The 20723-nt window shown below is 44.7% G+C and overlaps 1 protein-coding gene across 1 annotated transcript in view; it reads left to right on the plus strand.

The window, feature by feature from the left end:
• Window positions 1-20723, plus strand: part of LOC147261072 (sodium channel protein type 5 subunit alpha-like) — a 51536-nt gene that overhangs the window by 1900 nt on the left and 28913 nt on the right. Inside the window, exons 4-10 of the mRNA XM_086202939.1 lie at window positions 11497-11803; window positions 13609-13726; window positions 14626-14716; window positions 15657-15785; window positions 16587-16678; window positions 16765-17007; window positions 17123-17186. Coding sequence (XP_086059065.1) covers window positions 11537-11803; window positions 13609-13726; window positions 14626-14716; window positions 15657-15785; window positions 16587-16678; window positions 16765-17007; window positions 17123-17186 — 1004 coding nt within the window. The 5' untranslated portion in view covers window positions 11497-11536. The remainder of the gene's footprint in view (window positions 1-11496; window positions 11804-13608; window positions 13727-14625; window positions 14717-15656; window positions 15786-16586; window positions 16679-16764; window positions 17008-17122; window positions 17187-20723) is intronic.

The raw sequence follows: 20723 nt of genomic DNA on the forward strand, positions 1-20723 counted from the left end.
TTCAGATGCTTCAAGCCAAAAGGTATAAAATACATTTCTGACAAATATAAATCATTTTTGACCTTAGAATATTTACTTGCCATATGGCTTATTCAGTTGAGGAGAAAATATGGTGAAAGAAGAAGGTGTGTGTGTGTGTGGGCGGGGGGGGGGGGTGGATTTAATTTAATTTGAAGTTTTATTCTTGAATCTGCTGGATTGAACTTTGACGTCATGATGTCATGATTTGGACAAATCGTCCTAAAGAGTTCACACAGGAAATCAGCTGAGAATTCAGACATCCCTCCTTCTCATGATCTGTGATTTGTCACATAGTTTGGCTCCTAACACTGAGGGTGACATTCGCTGGCCTCATTGTTTGTGTTTGTTTGTGTGTTTGTTTGTGCTCAGGATTAGCTTTAGAGGACGGATTCAAATAAACAAACATTCAAGTTGCCCTTCGACCAGTGAACGCAGTTTTCTCGTTTGTTCATCTCCTTAGTGGTCCCGTTATGTAAGTCCATACCTCCTGTAACCTATGTGTTTAAGCTATCTGCTGCAATTACATTGAGAGGTTTTTGCAGAAGTAGGTCATCAGTTCAGTTGTGCACCTGCAGGAGGACCGGCTCCCTGAGGCCACACGAGCCTGGCGCGGCCCAGCGAGAGCCAGCAAGTCGTGGATCAAACAGTGGGTTTCATTTGCTCTCACGGCCGCGGCTGTTCTCCTAAATAATATTAGGACAGACTGTAAAACTCATGCATTTCTTTCACAGTACAAAAACAGAAATATTACATGATAAATGTACATTTAAAATAAAAGGAACCACAATGCTTGGATATCATTAAGATTTGTGTACAGACCTTCAGTGAAACGACAGGATCAAGACGATGTCAGACCGAGTAAACAAGGCCTTAAATACTTGTGGCGTTGTCCTACTACCCTGAAATAACCCTCTTAAGGATTCCAGCTCATAAATCCAGAGGCACAAGAACTGCAACTTTACAATAAGTAGATAAACACACAAATGATCTAGATATCCTTTTTGTTCGTTGCATAGATATTTGACTTGGCGATTTTTCCCCTCTGGTTTTAGAACAGGAGGATCATAAGAACAACAAGGCTGTTCTTCAGATCGCTGAGAGAATCTGATTCCAGATGTCAGATAATCACCAGAAACATGGGAGTATGTACTTCTGTGGCATTGATAATATTAAGAAAAGAGAATTCATGCAAAAAACAACAACAAAAAAGGAATCCAAGGTAAGAGCGTTCAGGTAGAGACATTTTTTAGATTTTTTTTCAACCATCTTTGAATGATAGCCAGCTGATGAATCCATATTTTCATTTTCAAGAATTTCACTTGATTTCAAAAAGCCCCAAAACTGGGGAAAAAAAAGGAGTGAGACTGAGATCAGGCTTCGGCCCATGTTATGCTCAGGTGACAAAGGGGTCAAAGCATTCGCTTGTCGTGACGTCCTGGAGTGTGACTGACCAGACATAGGAAGGAAACCTGGAGCCGAGAGTGGCAGGTCTTCTGCTGCTGCTGATTCACTCGTCACTTTAAAGCCACCGAGCCAATTTGATGGAGTTTTAAATGTGAACTGACACACAAGTGAAGACGCACATCATCTCTGATGAAGGGCAGGTAGCACCTGTGTTGCAGGAGAGCGTTCAAAGCTTCTTGCTGTTCTTTCAGACAGTCGATGCAACTCCCCATGCGTGAAGATCGTCGACAGCAGAGGGTTTTAAATGGCACACAGGATCAAACACAATGTACGCCACATTAATCCATCCTCTGCTACACTGACCAACGATAATTTCCCCCCAAAACCGAAAGAAATCAGAGTAAAACTCCGTAGGATCTGACAAAAGAAACATTTTTCACATTTAAGAATGGCAGAATTTTCACAATAAAACACCACCAAACTTAACACACGGTAAATCAGTACGTGACACATTTCCTCAGATGAACTCACAAGAAAGTTTACTAGATTCGTCACGTTTTCTCGATCTCGTTTGCAGGATTTGTTTCGAGTTGTCTTCAGTTGCAAAGGCCGGAGGTCGGGACAGTTTGGTTTCTGTCTCACGTTTGAGTGTATCTGTCTTCACGGAGGCTTAGCTTGTCGCTGCGCTGCTGATTGTTTACTACATGTAAAGGAATTGAGTCTTCTGTACTTATAATCCTCTCTTGATGTTCTTTTTTTGTATTTTCAATCTAATGTTGGAGTCAGAGTCTGTTGCAGTTCTGCATAACCCAGCATGTGCTTCAGAGAAGACAAAGCCCTCAAATCGACCCATCAGTTGGGAGGTTTGACAAGTTTGTTACATGTGACACGCATGAACCAATCATCTCAGGGATTAGGATGTGCAACAAGATAGTAGCACTTTGAGATTCATCCTTTGTCATGATGCCTCATCAGTGCTCCTGCTCACAGTATCAATATGGTGAAAACACGCCCCGCTCCTGCAGATGTCGCTGCATAGCAAACGCCTCCAGCCGCCTCCGTGCTCCCCCCACTCTTCCGGTCAGAGGACTGTCATGGCGGGCAGCTCTACCACAGCACCTGCAGTTTTGACAGCTGATGTTTGGATGCTCTTTGGTTGTCAAAACAGAACAGTGATTAATGAGTTAGAATAAACACGTTTCATCCACGAACCCTGTTATAGTGTGACGGAGTATTCAAGGAGCCCAGCAACAACGGTCCAATCAGGGACCAACCGCTGCAGGGAGTCTAACTTTGCCAGCAACACTGACGACAGGAGTGACACTGATGGAGTCAGATCCAGTGTGTAAAGGCAGAGCTGAGGTGGGTCACAGCCTGCAGCGGAAGCAGGACGTGTAGGCAGACTGAAGCGGCTTTGATAACCCATGCTAGCTGGGTCATGAATGTGTCGAAGGAAATAACTGGGTCACCAGCTGAAGTGGGCTGGTTGAGAATAGCTGATGTCAGGGATGCCAGCTTGACCTTATGACCCCCCTGAACTCGGGCTCTGTTCCATTTTTCACCCAGTTTGTCCTTTGATTCATCAACGTATGATAAATATGTGATGTCCTGTTGTTGGAGTACCCATTCCTATGAGTTAACTCTGTGGAATATGACAACATGTATCATATCACAACAGTTCCTGTAAAACTGGCATTGAGATCCACGTACTGGTGACAGGTACTGAAGCTAACTGGTCCATGATTGTGACCATTACCATGATCACCTGTCAATCATCCCACTGAAATACTAGACTCTCCACCCGGCTTTTAAATCAGGACAAAGTGGAGCATCAAGTTGGGACTTTATTTTCTAGTTTTTGGTTGTAAACTCAGCGATGCCAGTCAGCGCCGAACCAGGATACCGTCATGATTTTGACAACTGCTGGAGGATCGGTGCTTTGCTCAACGGCACACGGATCACTTGTTCTCAGTGGATTTCAGCTCTTTGGTAATCGAACCAGCTGCAAGCCCGCTGCGTCTTAAATAGAGCAAAAGAAATGTGACGTCACGATACGGTGACTTGGCGGGAAACCATTAAACATGAGAGTGTAAAGCAGTTGTTTTTGGGGGGTAAAAATGAGTGTGCGTGTCAAAATGCCCCATCCACCGCTCTGCTCTACTTTAAATCTAATTATCATAATTATTTGTAGTGATGATGACCGTCTCACATCTGGCTGTTATGGGAATTAAATTTCATTCAACTTTTTTCCCCCTGTGCACCATCTCACACTTTGCCGCCGCCCCTCCCCCCCACATATAAGCTGCTAGGTAATTTCAGACATATTGTTTAGTGCTTCTTATGTAGATGAGGGTGAATCACATACAGCTGGACGTCATCGCTCTCTGCTGCCGTGTAGCATCGGCTTTTAACGTGGCTGCTCATGTTTCTGTGAACGATTGTTACGTCACAGCAGAAATATCATTGCTCTCAACCTGTTTATCAGCTTTGTGACATTGCAAGTGGACCTTAACCTATTTATTTGGATAGAAAATAGGAACACACTGGATTCGCTGTGTGAGACAAGCTGATCTGAGATCAACCTGAGCCAAATAAGCAGATCAAGTGAAAGCAGATAACTAGCGTCTGGCTGGACGTGTGAAGGGATCAATGCATTTCAGGACAGGAGGAGATGGAAAACTCAGAGCTTAGTCAATATGAAAAGGATACAATGGCATTTTTCTGTCAAAAAAGGACCATAGGAATGTAATCCTCTCTTTGGAAAGCTTTTGCAGTTATTAAAATCTCAGACTTGGCCACTGGTAGAAATGTGGGACTGAATTTTTCGGGAGTGGAATGGTCTTCATAGCATTGTCTTTACTTAGACAGTGTTTATCAACCTTGATCAGATTCCCTGTGGGCAGCCTTTGTTTCTGTCCAGGGGAGCAGATCAGAAGGAATATCCAGAGGAAGCAGGTTCAAGCTACAGTCAGCAAATTCATTGTAAACAGATTCTCTGATCCATTTAAGACTGAAACTGACGATGGTTATCACACAACCATGGCCTGGTGGTCGTAGCTTGGTCAGAAATCAGAAAGATGCTCGTCAAGTCAAGTCAAGTCAGGTTTATTTGTGTGTCTCCAAACCCCAACCAAAGTTCTGTCCTGACTCTGTCCAAGTAGAGCAGGTCCAGCACCTCCCTCCTTCAATGAACCTCCACCCAACAATTCGCCATCAGCAGCACATCCTGCAACAGCAGCCACCAGAACCTTCCTTTACCAGCAGGAAGGTGGAGCAGATCCAGGATCAGTGGGGACAGAGAGAGAGCAGGAGAGCAGGACAGAGACAAAGACAGAGAATGGAGGAAGACAGAGAGACAGAAGGAAGGAGAGGGACAGAGATAAAGAGGGAGAGAAAGGAGGAGAGACTGATGGACAGACGGGGACGTGAGCAGGTGGAGCTATGGTGAAGCCTGAGCCTCTTCAGGTCTGTTGCCTCCTCCAGCAGCACCAGGATCTGGGATGGGGGGAGAAGAAGACGACTAGAATGACTTTTTTTAACTGAAGAAAATGACGTGGTGATTTGAGACTGACGTTCAAGGCGGGCCTCATATAGACCTGTGTCAGATATGTAACTGCACGCTGACACAGTTGTACTCATGGGAAAGTTGTGTGGTGAGTTTAACGTTTTGTTGATCTCAAGTTGGAGCCGATGATGGACAATATTGGATCTTTTTGCGGATCCCAATTTGTTGATATTTTTACAATTAATTTAACCGCTAGGTGATTTTACCAATGTCAATATTATCTGCATGAAAACAAGTGACTACGACTGAAACATTTTGAATCGGAACAACGAATATTCTCCTTTATTTCCTAAACAGTTGGAAACGCCCATAAATTCTTAATCTTTATGTTTTTTCCTCCTCATCTGTTGGGCAAAGAAGAAGACGTGACCTTGCCTGCACAGCACTGCTGATTATAACTAATATCCAGAGTTTAAATCAGTCTAGATTGTGTCTCCGTTCCCTTTTGTAACAACTCAACTTGTGGAATGAGTCACTGACGACTTACACAATGTGCAGTTTGGAGACGAACTTGGCGAATGTCTTAAAGTGCTCACTTGCACCCTCATGCCCCCGGGTCTTTTATCATCTGGTAGTTTTTTAGGCAGAGGTTTTGGTAGCTCTGTCGTATCCTAAAGGGCTGGCCAGTGTTGTGGGCTGCAAGGCTTCATCCACCAGCAGAGAGGGAAACATTTTTGGGGTGAAAAAAAATGACGGTTATGAAGTCCCAAATCTGTCAGTAGGCCAAAAGAAGTGGAGGGCTAACGCGAACCCCCCCACCCCCACCCCATTGTAATGTCAGAGGTCAAAGAAGCAACGAGAGAGGAGCTTTGGATAAAGAATAATAAGAGCTGAAAAATCACAAAGGTGGGGCAGATAAAGGTGTTACTGGCCTTATTTGTGACGTGAGCGCCACCTGCAGTGATAGCACTGCAAGCTCCCCAGCCATCAGAGAAGAAAGGAGGAGGAAGACTAACTGAAGACTGAGTGGCCTTGTAGCAGGGCAAACACAAGTCAACTGAGTCAAGCGCCAACCCAGCAATGCAGCAGTGTGTGGTTAACATCATTGATTACACCTGTGTTCACCCTGCAAGAATGGCTGCTGTAGAGGGGCCTGTACATGGCCAGGTAATGATCATTTGAATCAATGATGATATGAAGCAGAGCCAGCAAATAAAATATTGCAAGAAGTAAGAAAATTTCACGGGTAACATAAAGCAATACTTCATACACGAAGTGCATTTTTCATTAATGATTCACAAATAAGTGCCTCTCACTCACGAGATGTTTTTTACCTCTGCACCTCTTCTTTTTGATGCCAAAGTGCAAGAAAAACCAAGGTCTATTTAGCTTGAAGCAAAACTCAAAGCTAACAACAGCACAACTGTCCAAAAACGTATGTTTGCAGACTCTCAAACTCATTATTTGGTTTAATCCAGCTGTCTGATCTGTAATCCACGAAATATTTAATAAGAGCTTCAAACAAATGACGTGGTGTTGAGACACAGTTGAACTTACCTTTACTTCCTGTGCGCTCAGCTTTGAGTAGGTTATTAGCTGTTAGTGTATCTGCGTGGATGCAGGATGTGTGTGTGTGTGTGTGTGTGTGTGTATTACTGGGTGTAGTAAGAATGATACCAATTGTCTTAATAAATAAAGGGAGGTCGAGGCTCTGCAGTTTCTTCCAGTTGAAAGGAGATAAACAGGCGAAGCTGGTGAAAACCCCTGGTCAGAGCTAGAGACGGTGGACTTAATCCCTCTGCCTCACAACTATGGCTGTCCTAGTTTGTCAGAGACAGTTGGATAACAGGAAGCTGGTGGTCAGCGGTATGAAAATGCCTGTGTGTGAAATAACTCCCCATGTACAGCGCACACACCCTCCACCATTCGTGTGTGAGTATAAATTTTCCTTAAAAATTGAAGAGTGGATTGGAGAAAGTAGTCCTGGATGTAGACAAGGTTGTGTGCTACACTGAGATTCAAAACTTACGGTGGCGTGTCAGTGTTGTTGCAGTGAGAGTCTGTGACGGTCTGCGATCCGGCGGCATCCTCATCAACGTCCTTATCTTGTGAGCTGATCAAAGAATGCCAGTCTCTCCCTTAATTTTGAAACATTGAATTTTTAACATTTTTTGGAGTTGAAGGGCATGAGAGCCGTTTTGCTAGTTTTTGCTTGTCACACATTCTGCCAGGGACCATCAGGCCTTCGATATCACTCATGTTGCTTCACAGGGACGTCGAATGCTTTCCCTTTCGGTCTGTCAAACTAGGGCGTGACCGTGTAGAGAAAGTACCACTCAGTGTTACCTGCAGCACAAAGAATGTTAGAAAATGTCCTGCTATGAAGCCTGCTGGCATGTGCTCTACATGAGGGACAGAAGTGTGCTTGTAAGCCTCTGTGGAGGGCTCTAGTTGGACTCTCAATCTTTCTTGCAAATCTGATCCAAATCACATTAGGAAGTGGTTTGAAATCTGATTTGAATCAGGTTTTTGGCACTTCTTAGTCTGGACATTCAAACAGGATTTCAACGTGCCCTTCCCATCCCTCACAACCTCTTTATCAAACTTGGAAGTTAGCAGCTTTAAGTTTGGGTCTTGTCGATAGTTTGATGATGAATCTGTTCTCATCACTTCCAAATAACAGTGTAGGCTTGAGACACAAATCAGACTTATTTGCAGTCTAAATGGCCCGAGTGCCCAACATCATCTCTACTTTAGTGTCAGGTTGACGTCGCCGTGTCACAGCTCCAGTGGTTACTGGATGAGGTTTGGGGTGGGGAGGGGGGCTTCCAGCTTTGAATGACGCGGCAGGCAAGTGAACTTTTTCACATAGACTTCTTTTCGGTCCGGGCATGGCTCTTCTGTTGTAATACAACTAAAATATACTGAGAATGGCATTCGCTGGTCTCATCAGGGTTCCTCCTGAACAAAATGGTTCCAGCTTTTTTAACTTCTTTTAGGTGGAGGATCACCAGCAAACACTGAGCACGAGGTCCTCTGGGTGCTCTGCGCTCTCCAGAGAAACACGTGGGGAGTTCCTCAGCAAGTCATAGACAAATGGGTTCAGGAGGATACTGCTGATACACGAGCGCCCCTCCATCAGGACAGACCGGCATAAATATTAGTGCAGCGTGAGGACGCATGACACAGGAGCTGTACGCCGTGATAAGTCCAAGAGGCACCGCCTAATGCTTGGCATCTCAGGTGTCATTCACTTGGCTGACAAGTGGGAAATGTTGGGTAAATCCAACAACACACCCAGAGAGGTCCTCCTCTGTGTGTGAGTATCGCTGTGCTCATGTGCTTCACCGCCTCCCTGTCTATGTCTGTCCTGTCTGTCTCTCCTGGGCTACGGCAGTCTCACTGCATTCCAGAGACACCCCCAGACTCAGTGACAGGCCAGTGGGATGACGACGTATTCATATACCGTGTCCTGAAAGGTCCATCTTGGGGGCGGCGTGGCTCAGAGGTAGAGTGGCCATCGAGCAACCGAGGGGCCGCTGGTTCGATCCTCATCCCCAGTGACCGTGTTGAAGTGTCCTTGAGCAAGATACTGAACCCATAATTGCTCCTGCTGAGTAGGGTGGTGCCTTGCATGGCAGCCTTCACCATCAGTGTGTGAGTGTGTTTGTGAACGGGTGAATGAGAGGACACTGTAAAGCCTGGTTTATGCTTCTGCGTCGCGGCAACATTGCGGCGAAGGAGCAGACCCTGCGGCATCATTGAGCATTTGAAGTTCTGCGCCAAGGGAACGCGTTGCTCTGCAATTCACCGCCAAGCCGGTAGGGGGTGTGGCTGTGTCTTTGTACTTGCGGACCTCCTCGATAACGCTTTCTTCGGCCTGGGTCATTTTTGCGTGTAGCTCTCACCACAGAAACTTTAAAAATGGCGGTGTTGTTGTGCTGAACCGGAAATGACATTCTGAGCAGACCAATCACAGTCCTTGACATTCACGTCACGACGCGTTGACGCGACGCGTAGTCAGGATTTTTTGGAGGTGCACGTCAGGCTACGGCGTAGGGTCCACGTAGGGGTCTGCGTCGACAGTGTAGGTACGGCATGGAAGCATAAACCAGGCTTAAAGCACTCTGAGTGTCACTAAGGTGGAACAGTGCTGTATACATGGAGTCGATTTACCATGTATTGTCCCCCCCCCCCAACAGGGACCCTGCTTTGTGTTCTGTTGTCTTCTTCTCTGCTCTTTTCCCAGGGTTCTCCTCCCATATTTTGAGGCGATCTCCCACTGGCCTCCTGCTGTGACTCTTCTCTTGCCCTAACCTCTAACTGAGGGAAGCTCCCTTCATCTGAATATTAATCACAATCAGAGCCATAAGTTTGTCTAACGTTACTCAGGTCGCCACGTCGTCAGACAAACAGTCTACACACTGCACAACACATTGAAAACAATTTCAACCAACGGTCACCTCGACCTGACAACCCTCAAGGATGATGCTGAATGACCAAGCTGGCTAATTTAGCTGTCGTGAAAAGCGATTCCCCTAAAAACACTTTTTTTAAACGCAAAGCGTTCAGTGTTCACTTGGTGAACTCTGTGAATGTCTTTATTTTAGCGTTTGTCGTGTCTTCCTGTAATTTGTACATTTGTTCTCACATCTATGTCAGTTCTATATGATTCATTAAACCATCAAGTCTTAGCTCTGTATCTTATTACACACTGTCCCTATATGATGGAACTGGATTCACTGGTCAGTCTTAAAGTCTTTGCTCATAGTGGCTGAGGGCAATCCTGCAAGGTTCGCTGCTAAAAGTTAGAAACAACTGGAGTCTAACTGATTGCCAGACCGATCCAGCGTCTTTAAGGTGGCTCTTCACGTTTGGGGGGTGACCTGGAGCAGGTACAGGTGGAATGGTCCCGCTCCAGTCTCTGAATGAACCTCCATCAAAGTGTGTTGACGCTTGCTGGGTTCACGGGGAAGTGTGTTCATTCGTTAAAAATAGATAGGATCTTGGATTATGCCGTGATTGAGCCGTCCAGCTGCTCTCTGTGTTATTTGCTGTGAGAGACTTTTAGATGTGATTGTGGTCAAGCAAATTTGTACTGAATCAATCGTTAAGTGTTGTGTTTGTGTGACTCGTGCTCTGTCATCGTAGACTTTGTGTCTGTGTTGTACATTTTATGAGTTTCAGAACATCTTGCCAAAGCACTCTAGCTGGAATTTAGCCAGCTGGCTAACACTGGCACATTTACAGAAATGTTGATTAATGTGTGTTGTCCTTCTCAATAAATGAAATGAAATTGAACGAAATCAACTCATCTGCTCTTGGCAGCAGGTTTGATCTCATTTCTTTGAATCTTCTTCATCACAGACTTTGGAAAACTAAACACAGGATTTCAAACCAGTCAGTGCAGCAGGACAGGGAAAGCTCAGACGGTGGGCTGTCGGAGTGGGCTGTGTCCGTACGCGATGGTCAAGTGCAGCTCGTGCAACATTTTGTAAAGCCAAGATTCTTGTCATCTGATTGATGCAAATATTTCCAGCTGCAATCACGACAGCAGGTACAATATCTGCAGCTCTGTTGTTCTCCTCCATCTGCAGACATCTGTCGGCAAAAATGTATTGCAGCATTAATGAGCACTTTCTAATTCATTGTGTTCCAACATTTATTCAGTATACAGTTCTGACAACATCAGGGCTACGCCCCAAAAGAATAACGGCAAGCAATTCAAATAGTTCAAGAGCAGCATTCAGTTAATTTTGCGTAAGAAGTTCAGGCTAGCTGTACCTGTGGGATGGGAGCCACTCCAGCTGTCTAACATGTCAACCAACAGCATATTCTTGTTGATCCCACACAGAATCCACAAAAAGTAGTAACAGAGCTCACTGCCCACTTACCTCCCCTTGGCTTAGATTCAGGTTTTTCCAGCACACACAACAAGAAATAAAACAGCGACTTGGCTGTCGCTCAGTAAAGACGAGCTGAAGGTAACGCATCAGCTAACAGTTTCCTGTTTATCCCACAACTTAGACAACACCAGAGAGGCGTGAAAATGAGTGTTTGTCTGTGTTCCACAGCTGCCTGTGTTAGCTTCTATAGATATTTTAACATTTTGTTCTGGGGCAAAATATAAGCCAGTAAGAACAACATTCATGAATTTCTAAGCTTTTGAAAAAGTCGCAAAACAAGACGAGAGGTTTTACGCAGACGCCTGAAGCCGTGATGTTGGCGTGTCCGTGATGCGATTCATTCATAGCACAAGGCCTTTGAGCTTCTCACGACCGCCTAACACAGCAAGAAAGTCATGTGAGGACCATTTTGCGGCACAGACTGTGTCGATCTGAAGTGTTTGCCACAGAGTTCATCAGCAATAATTAAAATTCCAATTTATTAATCTCATTGGATTTTGGGCCCAGGAAACTTCGGCGATACAATCATCCAGGTTGGCCTACAACAGTACAACCCCTGAATCGTATGAACTTTCTTTTTACTGTGCAAAAACTCCAAACAGCTTTTCATTTTTTCAGGTGATCTGATCCTGTGTCTTCTCTCTGCTTCCTCACCTCTAGCTGTGAGTAAATTCTAGTCCAGGAGAATCAGGATGAAAAGATGGCAGCCATGCTGTTACCAACGGGTCCTGATGGCTTGCGGCGGTTCACTCGTGAATCCTTGGCTGCCATGGAGCAGCGGATTGCGGAGGAGCAGGCCAAGAACGCCAAGGATTGCCACGAGTCTCACAGGAACGCAGAGCCACTCAAACCCAGGATTGACCTGGAGGCAGGCAAGCAGCTGCCACGCATCTTCGGTGACATCCCTCCAGAACTTATTGGGGTGCCACTGGAAGACATTGACCCATTTTACTTCAAGAACCAGAGGGTGAGAGTCACTCTTAAATAATCCATCTGACCCACTGCAACATCTCAGAAAATGTGTGAACTAATGACCCCCTCCTAACACCTTATATGGCGGCACCATTTTAATCAATTAGCATTCACTTTTTTGGCGCACAAATTCTCTGGTGGAATGAAAACAGGATCCCAGTTCAGTTTCTCCTGGCTTCCTGGTTGTGCCACCATGTGATGTGGTGTTGGAGGTTGTGCTCATTTCACATATAAGATGAGCTCGGTCTGATCACTTAGACCCAAGAGGTGAAAATTATTCAGCCGATGAAAGAAAGATCAGGTGATTTGCTCTCTCATGGGAAGGAAGGCAAAGACAACAGAGCTGTGGCTCAGGATCTCACAGAACTTCTGCAGGGTCTCATAAACATGCAGGTTATGTTTGCTTGTTAGATCCGTGGATTTATTCCCGCTCCATGGATTGGATAAAGCTCCAGTGGCAGAGATCATATTTAGGAATTTAGAAACCCAAAAAACACCAAAAATATTTTATTATTAGTTTTTGATATGTACGAATAACACAACACACTGGGCAGACTCAGAAATGTTGTTGTGTTCCCTCTGAACCGGCTGTTTATGGCTGGGTTAGACGCACATGTTGAGAAGTGTGTTTGTGTGTTCGTTTTATTCTTCCGTAACATTTTCAGTCGTGGATGTTCTGTTTCCTCAAGCTGACGCATCTGCTCAGAAAATGGTGAGTGATGCTACATGAGTAGCATCAGAGCTGCTATTTTACTGATGATATAATTGGCTCCATGAGGAATAATCAATAACCAGCTCATCAGAACTCATCATGATACGGCAGCGACCCTCCAGATCAGCAGAGGTTCGCACTAAATTCCCCCGGCACCGGTGTATTAGAGCAGACTGCATCTATTTTGATCTCTTGTGGATGCAGAAATGGGATTAGCAAGTTTTGATTTGCAGTGTCGGTAGATCAGGCTGCAGCCCATTAACGGGCCGCTTATGGAGAGATGAAAAAGGACATGACAGCCATTCTCAGTGTCTCTTTGTTTTGGCATGTGATGCACTGCTGGATGGGAGGATTATCCAAAGACGGAGAAATATTTAAATAAATGCCACATCTGTTGGGGAAAGGTTCAGCGTGCTGGCCTCCATTATCTCAACTGGCCTTGCTCGTATGTGTGCCGCCTTCTTGGAGGCAAAAGTACTCGTGGTAGAAGTTACAGACATAGACGGGACAGACGACACAGAGGACACGCAGCTGAGACCCGCAGAGACGAGAGGGAGACGGTGTAGCATGTGTGCTAACAAGTAACTGAAGGGCCCTTTACAGCTGCTGGACGAGATGCATGGCTGTGATAGAAATTATAATGTATTGCTTTAGATAAACCTCCTAAGCCTCAAACATAATTTGATCAGCTGTGCTGAAATAATTAAATTGGTAATTACATTAACTTAGAATTACCAAGAGACACTGGAATGACTTTGGTTATCATTGTGGTAGGCCTGAAAGTTATTGTAATGAGTTTTCAGTTATTTGGAAAAACGTAGTTGGAACAACTTCATTTCGATGAGTAACGAAGTTCAAAATGTTGGTTGTTCTAACATTTTTAGGTCGTTCGTAGTTTAAAAGGAAACCCTTTTGATCGTAGCAGGAAAGCTCATTGTAGTTTGTTGGAGTTGAGATCATGATTTAAAAGGTCGATGGAAGCTGTGGTGTCACCTTTTACTTGCTTTGCTTTTTTGTGTGTATTTACAGGCTGTGACACATCAGTGGAATGTCTAACAGATCATCTCTGTCTCTGTGCTTTTTTGCAGACTTTTATAGTACTAAACAAAGGGAAAGCCATCTTCAGATTCAGTGCCACATCTGCGCTTTACATCTTAAGCCCATTCCACTTCATCAGATCCATCGCCATTAAAGTTTTAGTCCATTCATATCCTTCTGGCTGCCCTGTGCCGGTCCCAGCAGGCAAGGGACGACGTAAAAATTCTCATGTTGATCTCACTATCTGTCTCTGGGGTGAGTTTGTTTGAACAGATAATGTGATCAGTGCTTGAATAAATGGAGACAATGGAGGAGATGTGGTAGGAGAGGACGCACGAGCCGAGGGTGATAAAACAACCGCCACGTTTGAATGTGATTGTCCTGACTTTTGTGCTAACATGAGGACCACAGTCAAACTGAGCTGACCTGCTGTCTAAAAGCTACTCTTTGTAGATCATTTAAAAACATTCCCTCCCACAGTCACCATTTCTGGACCAGTTTTGTTATGCCCGCCCCCCATGTATCCCTTTTATAATCTCTGACATGAAATAAGAGCGAGGAGATTTCACATCATGTGATGGCGACGTTTTGGTTTTCCGACGGCTCAAACTACAAACCACTGGTGCTCCCACTGCATCTGATGAATTCCAGAAGCAGCTGTGTAGTAGCTAGTATACAGATTGTATGATTGGAGTACTATGACAGAACAGCATTTTTTTTTTTAAATATTTCTATATGTTCAGTACTTGGATAGGTTTTTTTCATCACTATAAAGAGTCAGTCTCCAGATCTTCTGTGATTGTTTCATTTATCTACCAGAGAAAATGATATCACTCCCCTGATTTCATTAATGGAATTTACTTGCATCTTCTCTAATCTGCATTTACTGTATTGTAATGCCATTGCCACGCACAGCCACGGTTTATCCTAATGGATACAGTCGATTCCATAGGATTATAAAGAACATTGTGTCTGCATTATTGAGATACACTGCTGGCCTATCACTTCTCTGACTTTGTCACTGTAAATTGTTGTTTCACTGCACACTTTCCTTAACGTCTCCCCCACGTTGTTCAGCCTGTTCATAATGTTCACCATACTGACCAACTGTTTCTTCATGGCCATGTCTGACCCGGCTCCGTGGACCAAGTACCTGGAGTGAGTGGAGTGTCTACTACCCAGTAGTTTGTGTGGTGTGGACATGTTGTGAGTGCGAGTGTTGAGCCTTACCGAGGTCTGTTGTTTTACCAGAGACGACTGAAGAGTGATGTAAGTATGCGAAGCACGCAGCCTAGCTGGAGTCCACAGGGTAAAAATGGCCTCTTAAGATATGACATCATGCATGACATGGAAGACATGGCTGAGTCTGTCCTTCCCAAGCATGTTCAGCATGTTGCATGTCTTATGCACTGGCAAAGATTTTCATTTTTCCAATGACAAACCTGTAGGTCACCTTTCATTAAAAGACCGTTAAAAGTCTTCAGCTTGTTTGGGACTAAAGACCTCATTTCAGGTATTTACCTGCACGACCACTGAAAAAATCCGTTGAGGCTGAGACGAATGAACCAGACGTTCAACGACAGCGTCTCCTCTCTGGGCCATGGATGTCAGGAGCAAAGCATCCTGAGTGTCCGTGTGGACCTGCTCCCTAACTGAGGGACAAAATGACGATTTTCAAAAAACTCCTGCAGTTTTTAAGAACTAAAATTTATACAAGTCCATAGTTGCTCTTGGGATTTGAATTCTGGATATGCAGAAGTGACCTCTGCTGTTTTTATGGCTGACGATGAAAACTGAACTGAACTTGTATTCGTTTGGCTTCAGTGGAAGGGATGAGCATGTTATTCAGAAGCCAAACCACATATTTAGCATTTTGCTTGAGTTTGAAGCATGAAGCGTGCCTCAAAGCTAAACGTGGAGTGGCTCCGTTACTTCAAGCTGTCAATGATGGAATTACTTCATCGTTTAAGTTGCAAACAATGAGCTGTGGCTTGTCTTATTTTCAGTCGCATGTACATTCCTGCTGTTACTGTCATTTACTTGAATACTCAAATCTGCATCCTGCGTTAACACTGCCCTCCCTCTCCATCAATCCCAGGTATACTTTCACTGGCATTTACACTTTTGAGTCAGCAATAAAGATTTTCGCGCGAGGGTTCTGTCTAGTTCCATTCACATTCCTGCGAGACCCGTGGAACTGGCTGGACTTCAGCGTCATTGTCATGGCGTAAGTAGCAGTAACACTCAGTATCTGCTTCACGTCAATTGTCTCTGTGCGGTCAAACCTATTTTCACCTAGTCAGTGTTCGGTCTCTCCTATACATCATAATTCTGCGCAGCCTGTGACGTTACAGGCAGGACTTATTTCCAGCGCGGTGGCAGTGATTGGAAGCAGCCGCAGCTGTAAGCCTGTAGAGGGATCAGGGATCTGTTTCCCATGATTAACTATGCAGGTGGCAGATTAGACCTCTTGATGCTCCTGCGCCGTCTGAGACCAATTATCCTGATAGGATGTTTGAAAACAGAGCGACAAAATCACTTGGAGTGATGAATATTGGAGTGCATAGACAAAGCTGATGAATCTACTTTTAATCACTGGTGCCGTTAGTGACATTAATGAATCATTTGTTTGTTTTCTTGTGCAATCACAAAGAAGTACACACAATCAAAACTATGTTTTATAGCAGGTAAAATATGATATGACTCCTGTTCTGAGCCGAGTCTGTTAAAGGATCCATCTCTGTGACTGCAGCCTCTACTGTTTGGAATGTCTGTTTCTCTGCTCAAACACACTTGACACCTTGCTTCTAAACGTATGAACACATTTACATTGTTCTGTTTTCAAGATAACAATGTTTTACAAAAATAAAAAAAAACTATAACAACGATCTGTTTTCCATAAATAAAGCCATTGCTGTACAGAACTGTTCAAAATAACATGAACTGCCACTGTGATGGCGAACGATGATATTCAGTGATTGACCCTGGTGACCCTTAGGAATAGATCATCTCCTCCATCAATTTCCAGGTATGTCACAGAGTTTGTAGACCTGGGAAACGTGTCTGCACTCAGAACCTTCAGAGTACTACGAGCCCTGAAAACGATCTCAGTTATTCCAGGTAAAGCAAAGCTCCACGCTTGCACATCTCATCTCTTTGTTGCAGCGACTTCTGTTGTTTATTTATGTTTGCTCTCCTCCGCCCAGGCCTGAAGACGATCGTCGGCGCTCTGATCCAGTCTGTGAAGAAGCTGGCAGATGTGATGATCCTGACTGTCTTCTGTCTCAGTGTGTTCGCCCTCATCGGCCTGCAGCTCTTCATGGGGCTCCTGCGACAGAAGTGCGTCCGCAGCCTGGGAAACTGCATCAACTCCTCCTACAGCACCAACGCATCTTTCATCTGCAACAACAGAACCTGGAACTCCAGGGCGGACTTCCTCAGCAGTGAAGGTCAGTCACCGCCGACACTGGCTCATGCTGGGAAAGGATTTCTCACGCGTACAATGAAGTCAGAAAAAATCAATACAATTGTGATTCTCCTCACTTCTTCTTTCCTTTTCCATAGATAATTTTTACAAGGTTGAAGGAGCAAAGGATGCCTTAATATGTGGATATGGAAGTGATGCAGGGTAAGTGAGTGCTGTTCACAACTTCCAATCATCCACAAATTGTTACACAGCATCAGAATGTCTCACATCTAATGGCTTCTGATGGCATGCATACGGTGCGTGCAGCTGGATACGGTGGCAGGAGCACCAGGCTGGCCGCACAGTGGGCGATGCGGTGTTCTGTAGGCACCTCATATCTGTCCATAATGTAATGTATAGAGGAGTTTGAAAGGGAGGGGCCTAGCGTGAGAGAGGCAGTCCGCAAGACGACATGCGGTGTGGATAATCGCCCCGGCTCCACTGGCTCTCCCTTTACTGAGAAACATGGAGTTACCAGCTGGAGGGGGCTGGGGGGGGGGGGGGGGGGTTGTTGGAGATTTCATCATCTCCCAGGCTTTGGGAGGTGGTTTACTGGCAGGGACTAGACCACTTGTTATTGTTGAGAGGAGGTACTGGGCTGAGGTCATTAAATATAGCTTCTAATCCTGCAGAGTGAAAGTGATTGACATTGAATCAAAGGAAGTTGCATGTGTGTGTGAGTGATGTCAGCAGATACAGCGACGCAGAGATGCTTTGGGAGTGATGGACTTTGTTCCCAATCAAAGGCGCAGTGTGAAAGCATCCAAATATTGCTACTCAGCCTACATACTGAATAATCCTATAAATCCAAATGCTTTTGAAACAAGCACAACAGGATGACTCTGCCCCTGCCAGGCCCAGTTCAGGGGTTATAGTGAACTAAATACCCATCTGTGTGAATATGAAATCCTGCAGCTTCAGCAAATGGCTTCTATTAGGTGCTCTTGTTAGTGATACATGACGACGGACGAAAGCAACTCACAAAAATATTCGTCAGCGGTTTCGTCTTCTTTTCGTGAGGTGGGTGATAATCATCAGTGTCTTTGCTGGTTTTTGGTCTGTGAGTTGTAAGTTGGAAGGACGACTAATGGATCATTCACAGCGTCCTGCTTGACTGCCTTCATGTTGGTTAATCTCGTAACTGATTTGGGAAGGGAATCTTTAACCTCCTTTAGAAATAAATATAATTTTAGCCACTAAAACTAGGCAGCTGTGGGAAAGCGGCATTATAGAGCCGTTACTATGGCAACCACACAACATGAAATTAACTGACGTGTGCGATGTGACATTGCGCACGAAAAGGAGTGGAATAGGGTTGAATTCCAAGAGGAAAATATATGAAAGAATCTCACGGTGCCAGCCTGAGACGGCCAAACCTGAGACGGCAGCAACCACAGACTCCCGAGGGAAAAGTAAAACATTCATTTTACACATCTGGTGTTGCTCAGGGGGAGAAAACCCTTCCCAACCTTTTGTGTAAGACATCATTAGATCAAGTACAGAAAAATAATACAGTTGCTACGAGCGCATCAAAACCATGCACGTGCTACATGGGTGGTGAAGTGGAGCACACAAGCCTGCTGTTTTTGTTCTCCCTGTAACTTCTCCAGTAACGCAGAAGTTAATTCCCAGGAGCTAAAACTGGATCCGGTAACTTGGGTTCAAACAAACACGGTAACGTTTGAGGGCATTCAAGGGGAAATGACACGATTCATCTCCCTGCAGCAATCGGTCAGTAAGCTCAGACCTGTCTGGCTGCCCCTCCGTTTACCTGCACGTAATTGGACTGAACCATTTCACGTCAGGTTATTTTTATGTCAGAGGTTTAAAATGTTATTCTGTCTTCAGTGGATCAATGAACAGAGGGGCTGTGTTCTCGTTCCTCTTATCAGCCACAGAAGAACAAGTTCTTTTCAGTTTGATGTTCACCAAACTGACAAACGGGTTCATTCTGGTTCATTTCCAGGTTATTTATTAAAGTGACCGGAAAGCAGCATATGTTTTTTTTCCCCCATTGGCAAAAATGATCGAGACAGCCTTTTAACTCCTGCCACATTTTAGATGGAAGTTTTTGAGGCCAGCTGTGGAGACCGGCAAGATATTAAGCAGGTCAGGATGGAGGACGTAAAACATAGAGGATGCTTAATCTTTTGAGTGTATTCCAACAAGTAATCCCTGAGTAGATTTCCAAATTAAAGCTTTGGATACGTTATGATGACACAAACACACGCACACAAACACACATAGACACAAGTGGGCACGCCTGCACACAAACACACCCATATTCAAATGATATTTTCAGCCTGGATGGTTAACAAGTTTGCTGCAGCTGTTTGTCCTTGCACCTACTGCAGGCAGACACTTATCCCCTCCCATCTTAAAGCCACTGTGCATCCAGGATTATGACTGATTGTATAGACAGTTTCAACTTTTGCCCTTGATCGGTTTCATGTGGCATGGAAACCCACCCCATCAGCCCCGCCCACAAGAGAAAAACACTTTGCTGCTCTTGGCAGATGTTCCTCTGCTGTTTGAAAGGAAATGAAGAGTGCAAGCTGTCAGAGGTGCTGCATGGACGTCACGTGAACACACCTGATGTGTGGCAACGTCCTTCGCGGTTTTTGAATGTTCAGCTCTTCAAATAAATACATGAGGTTCATGTAATCATTCTTTTCCTGCCCAGTTTCTGATGCACGCCATCTTTGATTGTTTCACAACGCCAACGGTTTTCAACCGTGTCCTCGAAATATCGAAATCTGGAAGAAGACTTAAATATTTGTGAGGATCGGTTCGTGTCACAGGATCATTTGTGGGGCAAAATGAGTCCAAATGCAACTCCACTGAACTTCCCTGCATGTGGAGAAGAATGGATTTGACCACAGCAGTCGTTCATAAGGAAATGCATCCAAAAGCTTCAAACTAATTTGCCAAATTTTTTGCATGAATGCTCAACTCTGTTACACTTAATTAGCAGTCTAATAAACAAACAAACAAAAACACACCGACATGATGTGACTGTGCAACAACCAAGCCTGTGTGTGTGTGTGTGTGTGTGTGTGTGTGTGTGTGTGTGTGTGTGTGTGTGTGTGTGTGTGTGTGTGTGTACCTGTTTTGTGTTACCTATCAGTGACATGCCTTATAAGGACCCTAAATCAGCACATTGTAATCTCTGAGTTCCCGGCTAAAGTCAGAGTTAAGTCTGAGGCTAGGGTTAGGATTAGGGCTCGGGTTTGTGTCAACATGAATGGAAGTCAGTGGAATGTCCAGCTGTGTGTGTGTGCGTGTGTGTGTGCGTGCGTGTGTGTGTGTGCATGCGTGCGCGTGCCTCAGTGTAGTTACAGTAGGTTTCTATAGAAACCTCTTGGACCTTTCACTTAACAGGTGCATTTTCTTATACAACAGCAGTCTCTCATTCCCGCCGTGTCTGGTTTTCACGCTGTGGCGTGATTCGATGCAGGCAGCCATGACGTGCTTGTAAACTCAACGTATCTCAGTAAAGATTCCTGTTTAGACACCTGTTCAGACCAGTTTAGTGAGAAATTACATCCAGCCAGCAGTCCTGATTCAAAGTGGAATTCATTGACTTGTTAGCCAGTTATGTTTGCTCTGGATTTAACGTTCCAAAGTGTTTTTAAAAACTTAATCTGGTTTTCTTCTGCTCCATGCATCCATTTGTCGTTTACTAAGTAGTTGAAATAG

This window comes from Aulostomus chinensis, chromosome 5, assembly GCF_037954235.1.
Source record: "Aulostomus chinensis isolate RoL2024-O1b breed Wild chromosome 5, RoL_Achi_v1.0, whole genome shotgun sequence".
Classification (NCBI taxonomy): Eukaryota; Metazoa; Chordata; class Actinopteri; order Syngnathiformes; family Aulostomidae; genus Aulostomus; species Aulostomus chinensis.